Source organism: Pseudopodoces humilis, chromosome 1 (assembly GCF_049639895.1).
Source record: "Pseudopodoces humilis isolate 2021_Gansu_Grassland_sample_001 chromosome 1, ASM4963989v1, whole genome shotgun sequence".
NCBI classification, from domain to species: Eukaryota; Metazoa; Chordata; class Aves; order Passeriformes; family Paridae; genus Pseudopodoces; species Pseudopodoces humilis.
In genome coordinates, this window is record NC_142200.1 from 27,913,650 (window position 1) to 27,925,682 (window position 12,033).

General features: G+C 41.5%; 1 protein-coding gene across 1 annotated transcript; it reads right to left on the reverse strand.

Moving 5' to 3' along the window:
• Nucleotides 1-7,702: 7,702 nt before the first annotated feature.
• MRPL53 (mitochondrial ribosomal protein L53) lies at nt 7,703-10,923 on the reverse strand. Its single transcript, XM_005517067.3, has 3 exons — nt 10,812-10,923; nt 9,775-9,887; nt 7,703-8,111 (listed from the first exon to the last, which is right to left on the reverse strand). The coding sequence occupies exons 1-3, from the start codon at nt 10,898-10,900 to the stop codon at nt 7,984-7,986; spliced, it is 330 nt and encodes a 109-aa protein (XP_005517124.1). The 5' UTR covers nt 10,901-10,923; the 3' UTR covers nt 7,703-7,983.
• Nucleotides 10,924-12,033: the final 1,110 nt, after the last annotated feature.

The following is a 12,033-nucleotide window of genomic DNA, read 5'->3' on the forward strand; positions in this document are numbered from 1 at the left end:
CTGGGTAAGGTAGGGTGGCCTGGGCTACAAAATATAGATTGTTTCTTATCTTGACAGTACAGTATATATTTGCCATATATGGTCCTACTTTGGGAGGCAAACTAAAATGTTCAGATATCCAGAGGTGCTTGAGCCACAGGGATTCATCCCTGTAAATCTCAGTTCCTGCCTGGTTTGAGGTTGACATCACATTCAGACCTTTCTGTTTGTGCAGTCTTCTCTTTAGGTATATGAAAAGAGAAGCAGCAAATACATGCATACCTATGGACAGCATTGAATTCCTATGCCACATGTTGCTGTTTCAGTGCAGACAGAATAAATTCTCTGAAGTTTTGCTCATTTTCACATTGGACTATAAATTGTCTAAGAAGAGGAGAATCACGTTTACAATGAGTAGTGTAATTTTTTCTGAGGAAATGAGCTGCACGGCAAGCACGTAGCCACATTTAGGAGCAACCACCACCTTGGCAGCTTGAGCCTAACCAGGGTGAATGCTTTCCTGAGGTAATCAAACCTTTGCGCCTTGTAGGAGGGGAGGATATTACAGTTCTTCACTACCAAGCACAAGGCAAAAGAGCACAGAGAGACCTTCAATCTACTCCTTCGGGCAGGTGTGCATCATGCAGTGATGCTTCTTCTGATGCGGGAGCTGGGAAGCTGTGGCCAGCAGTGTTTGAGGTTTCTCTTCACGTAGCCATAGATTCACCTCCTGCATGCAACTAAGCCATATTTTGTCTTTTGGAGTCACAAGACCTGCTCCTTGGGCAGGGCAGAGCACCACCTCCTTGTCTGCAACATATCTCTAATCAGGTTCCATAGGAGGTGTCACTTTTTCCCTAGACCTTTAGTCATTAAACTTCCCATATGTTTAACTTGGAGGGTACCCAATCTGATAGCACTAGGCTCTACTGTGTACAGGAGAATCTCACTTTCCTTCTAGTATACAGACGTATTGTGTACATAGACCACCCTTTCTAAGTGGTAGGCTTCTTTTAGATAAGATTACTTCTTGAGAAAGCCTTAAAAAATTGTCAGGAGAATTGGACATCACTGCCCAAATTTTACTCTTTTGTCTATCCCTAGCTGTGGAAAAAAGTTAAAGTAGTCCATGAATAATAGTTACTCACCCCCAAGGCAAGGATGGGAAAAATTGCGTAGGTACCAGAGTTTTGTTTCTGTTTCCTTGTTGTACAAGTGTGGTTTTCCCTTCCCAGCCATGTCATCACTGGGCAGGCATGATGAAACACGTGCTACAGTTGCCTAGCTGGCCTAAAGAAGCTTTGCCACTCAAGAGATGTTTGCTTGGGCAATACTAGACCAGGGATTATGAAGCAACAACACATGAACCTGCAAGTTTTCCTTTGTATGTCAATATGCACAAGATCTCCTGGTGTATCAGCATTTCATTACCTCTGAGCTAGAGGAGCTCCTATTGTATTTTATGAAAGAGCTAGCTTGTATTTTATCAATGAACTTTGAGCAATACATCTGCTTTTTGAGTCAAAACAAAGCTATATTGCTCCCAGCATGGAGCATGGGTCCAAAGAATCCTTGCTGTGGATCTGGAGACTGCTGTATCTGCCCTGTGCAGGCAGCTGTCAGGGTGGATAGCTCACGTGTGCCGGCGCCCCGGTGCTCCTCATGCCGCAGAGCATTACTATAATGCAATTAGAGCGCTGGCAGCCTGAGCCCAGCTCCTGTACGCTGTCAGCAGCACGTTCAAAGCAAGGTTAAAGGGAAATGCTTCTAGGGCAAAGTTTACTGTGGCAACCGTGTCACAGCTCACCGATTGTCTGATCACTGCCTCAGTGATGAGAGAGAAAGCTCCAGAAGCCTCCTTCCTTCTTGGAAGAAGGTTCCAGGACTCATTTTCCTCATTCGAGACAAAAAAATGATCAGCTGTCAGATCCAGACCAGGTCACAGTGACTGCAGATATGTGAGCTTGTACCTAACTTCGGAAACTTGGAAAAGCTATTTTATTTAGCAGCAGTATCTACCCTGAACACCAAACATCCACATATAAGAATAAAAATATTTTTATTTCTTTTCAGAATTTTATAATCAGCACAGTCATTACAATGCTAAAAAAGAGATTAGGGTGACTACAATTCCTCCATAGCTGTAGTTTTGGTGCTGAAAAAGCCTTTGATCCACGTAAAACAAAAGCTCATTAGCAGGTAATACCTGCTCACAGAAGAGACTTTCAGAAAGTAAATATTCTGGCATGGCTTTTAGAAACCTCAGAGGTACAAAAAAAGCATCCCAAATGATGTCTCAGTAAATAAAGACAAATAAAACCTCAACTTTGTCCTTTCTGTGTAGTCTGGAACAATAAGGACATAAGGGCAAGGAATATCAAAATTATTTTAATAGGTAAAGATAAAACAATTCTTTTTACCAGTGATGAATAATTAGATTATGAAATTTGGAATCAATAAAGTACAGATATAATCACTGGATTTTAAAAGCTTTAGCTTTTTTTCTTTGATTGCTATCATATGTAGAATTCCATTACTGAGGATATTGATCAACCACTGTGAAGGGAACCTCTGGAAAAAAAAACAAGGTTTCATTTACAGTTATAACCATACTTCTCATTCTCAGGGTGCCACAAAGGAGAGCATCATCGTACAGAAATTTGAAGGGCAGAGCCTGACACTCATACTCTACAGAGGAAGGTTTTTCTCATTGTGAGGTGGGTACAAACACCTTTCCCAGGAAAGCTGGAGAGGGGCTGCAATTGCTCCTCTTCCTGTTGAAGATACACAATCATGTAGTAGGGTGCTAGGAATATGAGTAGGCTGTCTACCTGACCAGGGCTCCCAGAGACCCAGAGACCAGACTTCATCCTGGGGTGAAAAGGGCTTAGGTGTAAAACACCTGGGACACTGTTGATGGGATTTCCTTTTTACCAAACCGCACAAGCCTTCTGACACCTGCACACAGGAGGAAGAGCAGGTCCCTGGGCTGCTACTCAATGTATTATCTTCCAGTTCTGACTCATCTTTCAAGACCTTTGTTTTCATGGACTGCAGAAGAACATTTGAAGAAAAACCCTTTGGAAGCTAAAGCCAGTTTTTACTATTTTCCCATTGCCAACATGCTCAGTTTGCAAAGAGGGTTGACTACATGACTCATGTTCAAAAGTCTTCTAAGAAAATTCTTGCCTCTGGCATCTCACGCAACCATGCAGGACAAGCAGGTATTTTCCAGCTTGCTCTTCTAGACTTGAAAAGTCTCACAGTATTTGAGTTTACATCCCTGATTCCATCTCAAGATATGGTATTACATATCCAACAACCAGACCATAGAAAATTTGTAAGGAAGTAGGAAATTACACTGCGGTACCGATTCTTTTCTTATGCTTCTGCCAGAAGTTTTTCGTACTGATTCTTACACCTTTTATTTTATATGCAGCTTAACTAGATACTGGTCTAACTATTTGAAGGAAAGAAGTAACCATCTGATTCTTAAATTTCTCATTCCCAGTAAATACTCTGAAATTCATTTGAGCAGTGAATTTTGAAGTCAAGTTCTATAAATCTTCATCTATAAAAAGATACTTTAAAAACTCCATGAAAATACTTATAGTTTCTTTTATTCATGTGAATTACTTGAACCACTCAGATTCCCCAATAGTGAAAAGATAATTCCTTGCATCCATGCAAGACTTGTGTTAGAGAGGACAAACTTGCTGGCTTTGCATGCCGACCATGCTATTTTTACAGTAACTTTGACTTCTTGTTGAAAAAGGCTGGAGGGTTCAAAAGAAACAGAGGAGTAGTGCCTGCTTAAGGAAGGAAGCTGCTGCTATCCCTCCTACCTTTCCTCTGAACTTTCTGCAGCAATTGTCAGTCTAAATTGTGAAAATCTGTCCACTAAGGATGTCTTTCCCAGGCTTTGCTCTATTGACCAAGCACTCCCTTCAAAAACATGTCTGCTGGTCCACTTTTCCAGTTATTTTGCCTTAAAGCAAATATTCATATGGAAACAAGTCAAATTCACCTCTGCCAGTGAAGCAGAATACAAAGATCTCCTTTGATGTTGTATTAACCTCTGATATTAATACTGCCAGTATGTAGGGGACTGTTTTAAGTCAAGCAGAATTTCTAGGCTTGCCTTAACTCTACTTTCAAGTACTACTTTGGAACTCAAGAGTCTTGATCAGAACAGGTCAGCAGCTCCTTTGCCTTCACACTCCAAACATCTGTCCTGGGTGCATCCTTAGTTTTGTAAAATCCTGAGAAGACCAGCTCAATGTAAAGACCATTTTTCATTAAGCTTATCACAAGCAATGTACCACCTCTACCAAGCTGCTCCATCCCAACCATCCCAACATTTATCCGCTTACAGAGCAAGGCTGAGCAGGAAACAGAGAATGGTCTATAAGCATGGAGTGGTCTACCAGCAGCAGAGTACCTTGGCTGCTTGAAGCTACTGCATGCTCTTGGCAAACACTAAAAATGGCTCAGAAGAGTGACTCAGGCCTTCCAAGGGGAAAAGGGGAGCCTGGATGAGATCAAACAATACCATTAAGGAAAGATAATATTAGGCCAGGAGATGGAGAAGGCAGAGAAGTGCATCTGGAAGAGGCATCACTGATAGGCAACATGTCAGTCTCAACTCCAAGCCACTCAATGGAAAGGCAGGGCCTGCATCCAGGGAAACTGGTTGCACACGGAGTTGGTGAGGTGGGCAGTGAGCCAGCAATTCTTAAAACTGCAAGAAACATATACACATGTAGAAGATACATTTGAAAGCAAGCATCTTGAGAACTGTTAAATACAGTCCCAGGATATTCAGCTTTTGAGGGTTTTTTCTGACTTCCTTGTACCACATAAAATCCTTAGTCATTTAAAATTCAAACAAGCAGAGGTGAAGAACTTGCAATGTTCACTAACACTGCTGCTCCTAGTTGAAATCTTTAATAAAAATACCATTATCTTTTTCTAAAAACAATTCTGTAGATACCTAAAAAGGGAGTACCTCAGCAAGGCTGTGTTATCTGAATGGCATATTCATCCATTTGAAGACTATTTTCCCGATGCACTGATAAAAATGTCTAAATAAATATGTATTTGTACAATGAAAAGACCTGAGATGATCAGGCATTAGAGATTTAGCCATTTTAATGTCATCACCTGCTATCACCCATCCTATGTGGCCGTGGTATTTGCATTTAGGCAATCCTAGTTTTTTAGGGTCTGTTCCAGTTCCTTTTATAGTTGGGTAAGCACCCATATTTTTGGTGGGATACAATAATCAAGATTAGTGGGCTAAAGAATAACAGCATGCAAAGTCAATGCTCATCCAGACACGCTTTGTTGTGCATGAGTGACCTTAATACCCTGTACATCCCCAGCTCTGGCCTGTGCATGGCAGGAAGCTGTCAGAGCTTTGTTTCAGGCAATCAGCAGCAGGAGCTGGGAGTGTAGGAGCAGCTTGCAGCAAAGCTATCTAAATGCTGGGGGAAGAAAGTCGTTACAGATTATCTTTAAAGTACTTGAAAAATAAATTCGTACCTTTATCTCCATGATACAGGGAAAGCAATTTTCTACATATTAGCATAATAATCATCAAAGGAGTGCCTTCTTTCCCATCTTGCTTGTTTGTATCACTCCAGTATCTTGTAGTCTTGAGGATGCACATTTTTAGCTTGATTTTTCTGTCCTGTAGGTTTTGCTTTACACGTTGCATAATAAAAACCCAGTCATTACTTCTTTCTCATGCACAAAATGTATCAGAGCTTTATCACTGCAAACTGCAGTTCCTAGCACCCCCAGCAAAAGCAGCACCAGCCTACACCTCATCCCCTGAATTGTTGGTGAACTCTCAATGGTGACATTGCAGGTCTTTGGCCTAACCTAAGCAGGAATGTGTGGACTAAATGCACCTAGCAGAAGAGTGTGTTTTTACAGAGCAGAATGCCTATCCATGCTAGTAAAGCAAAAAAACCCAAAACTACCTTTCTTTGACAATAGAAGGGATTAATTTTGGTGATTAAAAAATAGCTGGGGTCTTCATTTTTCTCCCTTTTCTATTCATAAATATAAGCCCCAATCTTGGGCCACAATAAATATTATAGAAACTTAATTATTATTAATAATTAATTTTTCATTACTTAACTCCTATTTAACTCTTTAAGCACTTACAGATGGCTAATTACTTAAGATGGATGTAGGTACTTTTACTACACTGATATACAGACTGTCAAAGAAAGAAAAAAAAAGCAAAAATCATTGGTATGTTACAGTAAGATGGCTTTTGAGCATATGAACACGATTAACCAGGGGAACAATAATTGTGCATAGGTCTTCCCCTTGAACAACTCTCACTCTTCCTGCAAAGCTTTTTCAGATAAAGTCATGGTGTGTGTTATTCTAAACTGTGGGGAAGAACAAAACAAAACAATAAAACAACCTGTCCTTTGAATATTATTTCAATTTGGTCCTCTTCTGCGGTACTCCTCTAGCTTGACAGGATTTAAAATCCTCTCCATTTCAGGTGTTCTCATAACCCCTCCACTATAAGGAAGCTCAGTAGCAGGTTTAGCAGCTCAGTACCCCAAAACCACTCTGAAGAGCTTGCGGCCTAATAAAAAAAAGTGCTCCAGTGCAGAGAAGTATTTATCCCAGACAAAGTTATTCACATCTCTTGTTCCCACATCCAAATTTCATTGAATTGTCTTATGTTGCGCTCTTCTGTTTGTTGCAAACACATGGGAAACACCCAATGTCTTTAGCACAGCTCTCCTTCTAGAACATAAGACATTACCTTGACTTCAACATTCTAATGAAGAACTTACAAAGAATTGACAGTGCTATTTAAAACCATCTTGCTTTCAGAACGGACAGTGTTCATTTAATAATCTTGACAAAAGTAAGGTAAAACAAGTTTCAGATTTGTGTCCTAAATCTGCTGCCAACTTTGGAAATTCATGTACTAGTTTTAGAGAAATCAGGCATCTGAGTAAAAAGGTAGAAGTAAAACCTCTCAAGAATACCACACCTGCAATTCTCAAAACTGGAATTATATTTTTCTTATGAACAAAACTGATGCACATGAAACGCATGCGCAGCTGACACCTTCACCTGCACAGCCTGAGGAGAAATCGACTCTTCCAAACCCACAGAGCTTTGCAATACAGATCAGACACCTAAGCAGTTACTTTAATAAATAATAGGGTTGGACATGGAACTATAAACACCAAATAAAGCTCTCCCTTTGATCTTTATAAAATGAGATATAAAATTAAATATCCCAGAAGTGTGTGACAAAGCCACTACAAAACTGAACTTCAAAGATAGGTCTTTTCTCCAATTATCAAAAAAACTAACTTGAGCTAAACTTAGTAACTTTTATGCAGGATGAGTAACTCTACTGTGTGCTGACAGTCCCATAGCCTTGTTACTTTAATAGCTGAGCTAAATTTACATTTAGCAAATTTCCCACTTCCTTCAAAAAAAGAGGAAGAAAGTGGTAGGGACTTAGCAACAGATGTATTATAAACATAGTACTACAAAAACCACTCTGTGTTTGCAGCCTGGTGTCCCTCAGCTAAGTCAATGATGATTAAGTTTTAAAGTTGTCTTCACATTTTTAATAAATTTAATAGCTTTCAAATAATAATAACTACTCTAAAAATGTTTTGCCTTAAACTTACAGAAATTTTGTAGGAAATAATGTCCAAAGAGATCTGGCTTCATTGCAGTATTAATTTAATAACTAATGTGCATTATTCACATTGATATTCAAACACATGTGATATTAGTCCAACATGCAGCTACTTAGAAAGATGCATTCATGCACCTTACACCACTCTGACCCACTAATGTTAGCTCTGTTGATCTAGTATGTTCTCCTTCAAGGGAAGGCAGGGATTTTTTGGCCATCTCTCAGATTTTGTTGCATAGAAAAAAGCCTTTTGTGCAGCCTGCTATTTCTAACACATGTAGATGCAAACACAGTTGTTTTTCCATTCTTCAGGGATTCTTCCTCTTGCTTTTCTGTTCTTCCTTAAGGTCTTTTGCATTGCATCTGGACGCCAATGCTGTTAACATTTCCCCTGTCGTCAAGTGGGCTCCCTTCATTATCAGTCGATCTCCATCAGCTATAAATGAAGAAAACCTTAAGAAGTCACAAAGTGATAACTAGTCTGGCGTGCAGTTATTTTGTATATATAAATCCAAATACCCAGTTCACTTTGTCTGATTAGAAAATACTCCAGCTATCGAGGAACCTGACTATGCACCACTGCCAAATGAACATATCAAACTGCACACAATATGCATTTAATTTTCACTTCTGCACTGCATTATTGAAAAATCTGAAGCATTTGCCTAGGTATGCCTACAGTCAGAACACATTTGATAAGGATGGTTCACACTATGCCCCCAAAGTATCCTCACAAAAGGCAAAGAGGGCATTGGAAGGCACAATTTCCACACATGGTTAAGCATTTTAGTAGCCTGTTGTCTGTGGTTCGTTTAACGTACTTCTTCAGCCAAGACAACAAATTGGTTCACACAATCCCGTGGTTATAATGTAAAAAAAATAGGAAGTACTAGGATTTCCAGAATTCTGAAAGAATATATTTTAAAACAGGCAGGGAGCAGAAGTTGAGTATTACCCAAGTGAATTATTTTGCAAGATTTGCAAATACAGAACCAATACCCAAAGCCGTATAGTGAAATACCATGCCTAGTGTCCACATTTCAGCCTCATCTTTGCCAACTACAAGGGCTACAAACTCTTCACTGGAGAAAAATCAGCTCTTAAAAAATAAAGAGTTTAGAGGTGTCTTGGCATTAATGAGATAAACTTGTTTGGGTTTACACTGTGAAAAAACATAGAGCTTTACTGCTCTATTTAGTCTTAATACATCAAAAGGATGGGAAAGACAGAGGCATGGGGGAGAGAGAGAGAGACAAGCAATGTTAACATTGAAATAGGTAGACTTTCCTAAGCAAAACAAAGACTGATCAATACTTTTGACATTTCCACCAATTCACGAAAAATATGAAAGTTTAAAGATAAGAGAGTGGCAGAAATCAGTATTAGTGAAAACTTTAATGGGCTACATGACATATTGGTCTATTACAGCACAGCAGGAAAGAAGATGCAGCCAGAGAAAAGGACAAAAGCAGATTAGAGCCATCTGTTCATAGCCTAGAATCTGTGATGGTTCCAGAACTGATGAAATTTCCACCACCAATTCCCTGCCCACTCACTATACCCTCAAAGGAAACCAGGATATTTGTTGTACGTAGTTGACCTCATTCTGCAGGTCCATCTGCACATCTCACCCATCTGAGCAGTTCCTTCAAATTACAGTTACTCAGTTGCATAAGCAACTAAAGGTATTCAACCTTCTGCTCTCAAGACCGAGATGCCTCCATCACAGGTAACATAAAAATTACAGAAAGCAAACATATTATTATATAAAAACAGAGCTACATTTACTTTCCTGGAATTGTACCTGACTGCAAGTACATCACTACTTTTAAAATTATACTCAGCTCCAATGTTGTCAGTTGTTGGATCTAAGATCCCTTAGATCTAACAACAGTAGAGACATATATACACATTAATCTAGACATCAGGCTGTTTGTGACACCCTCTTTCTTTTTTCCTCTCAGCTGCACAACAGCTAGTTATAGACCACAGCCCAAAAAAAAAAAATTACAGTTTAAAAAAAAAAAAATAGAATATAATAACATTGTAACAACACAAACCAGGGTGGGTTTTTTTTTGTTTAAAAACAAGCTTCTTACCAAACTTAACATCTATAACTGGTTCAGATCCATCATGTCTCACATCAGCAGTCACTTCACAGTTTGTATTAGTAGCTTGGATTTTTTTATGGTAAATAGATTGAAGAAATTTTCTGAAAATATATAAAAAATATATTAAATATGTTGTAGATAGAAATTAAAGTAAGCATCTTTCCAAAACAAATTTGCATATGTCAATACTGCTGGGCAAAGTGTAAACAAAATAGGATTTGTACTTCAGTTCAGACTTCTTATGTGAGAATCACTCGTAAAAGTCCAAATGGATATTCCTTATATACTAACATGCAAAAAGCATACCAAAGAACTTTTTAAAACTTCAGTGTATACACTTTCTGTGTTTCCCTTAGCTAGATTAGTAACAATAATTTAAAAATAAACAGCAAACGCATTTTCATTTTTCTTTATACATCATTTGCTTGCCAATGCTTTCTTGTTTGGGTTTGAGACAGCATTTATTTATACGACATCTTTGGTCTCCTGTAGAGTTCTGAAATGTATGACAGCTACTTTAAGCCGCTAATTCTGGCAATTTAAAGATATTCTGAATTAAGCTGTGCTACTAAATTAATTTTTAAAGGAGGTGTGCCTGTAAAGTCATTGCAAAACGGCATTTTGGAATTGTTTGGTGCAGAACCTACCCTTAAATTTCTCCAACAATTCACTACCGGGATTGAGGAGTGCCCCGCTTCCCCGTTACCAGCGCCTGGAGTGGTTCCATGGCCTCACGACAGCACCAGCCACCGCGGGGAAACCCGCTGGGCACTCTGCTAAAGCTCGGCGCACACGCCTGGCAAGAGGGTCCAGGGCTGGGCACAGGCCCTGGGGATAGCAGCACGGAAGGAGCCCTGGGTGACAAAAGCCCAGCCCTAGCGCCCGCCGGGAGACGCGCGGAACCCGCGCAGAAGCCGCCAGCCGGGAGGCCGCAGGAAGGGCGCACGGAGGGCGCTGGGGCGCCTACAGACAAGGAGCCCGGACAGAGCGGGCAGGGATCAGGGCCGCTCCCGCAGCCCCCTCACCTGGTGCTCTCCACGTTGGGCTCGAAGGGGCAGAACCGGACCACGATACTCTTCACCGGCCGCAGCACCAGGCTCACCTTGGGCGCCATGTTCTTCCCGCCCTCTACTACAGATCCCAGTACCCCCCGCGCAGGGGAGGGAGGTGGCGGCGGCGGCGGCCTGCCCCGCGGGCACCTGGGAACTGTAGTCCATATCGCGGCCGACAGGGCGGGAGGCCTGTGGGTGCGCTCCCGTCTCTGGGAGGCTGCCGGCCCCAGGAGCCTCGTTTAATGACCCGAGGCGTTCGGGGCCAGGCTCCTTCCTGGCTGTGGGGGGACAGGGGCCAGCCTGCCTGTGTCGGAGAATCATAGACTCGTTTGGGTTGGAAGGGAGTTTGAATTTCATATAGTTCCAACCGGCCCTCCCTATGCAGGGGCACCTTTCACTAGACCAAGCTGCTCAAAGTTCCATCCATCCGGTCCTTGAACACCTCCAGGCATGAAGCATCCAAAATTTCTCTGGACAACCTGTTCAGTGCTTCACCGCCCTCACAGCAAAGAATTTCTTCCAAATAATCTAATCTGAATTCATTCCCTGACAGTTTGAAGCTTTTCCCCCTTGTCCTGTCAGTACCTGCTCTTGTAAGAAGTCCCTCTTCTGCTTCCTTGTAGGCTCCCTTTGGTACTGGAAGGCAAAAACAAGGCCTCCCCCAGAGACTTATCTCCTCCAGGCGGAACAGCCATGACTCTCTCAGCCTTTCCTTGTAGGAGGGCTGCTCCATCCCTCTGGTCATATTCATGGTCCTCCTCTGGACCTGCTCCAACTGGTCGATGTCCCTCGTGTACTGAGGAGCCCAGAGTAATGCAGCAGTCCAGGTAGGTTTTCACAAGAGTGGAGTAGAGGGAAGAGATAAAGATCAGTGAGGGGCTGCCAATACAGCTAAAGATAAATTACAAGCAATATTTTGCAATACATCAAGGAGGAGAGAGATTTGCAAGAGGCACTGCTGCTAGAAGTGAACACATCTGAGTTTTCGTTCAAGACTGGTTATGTCCAGGAGCTGCTTCCCAGCCCTTGAATTAAGCCTGGAGAAGAGGAGGCTCAGGGGGCACCTGATCACTCTCTACAACTCTCTGAAAGAAGGGTGTAGCCGGGTGAGGATTGGCTTTTTCTCCCAGGCAACTAGCGACAGGGCAAGAGGACACAGTCTTAAGCTGCACCAGGGAAGGTTCAGGTTGGGCAT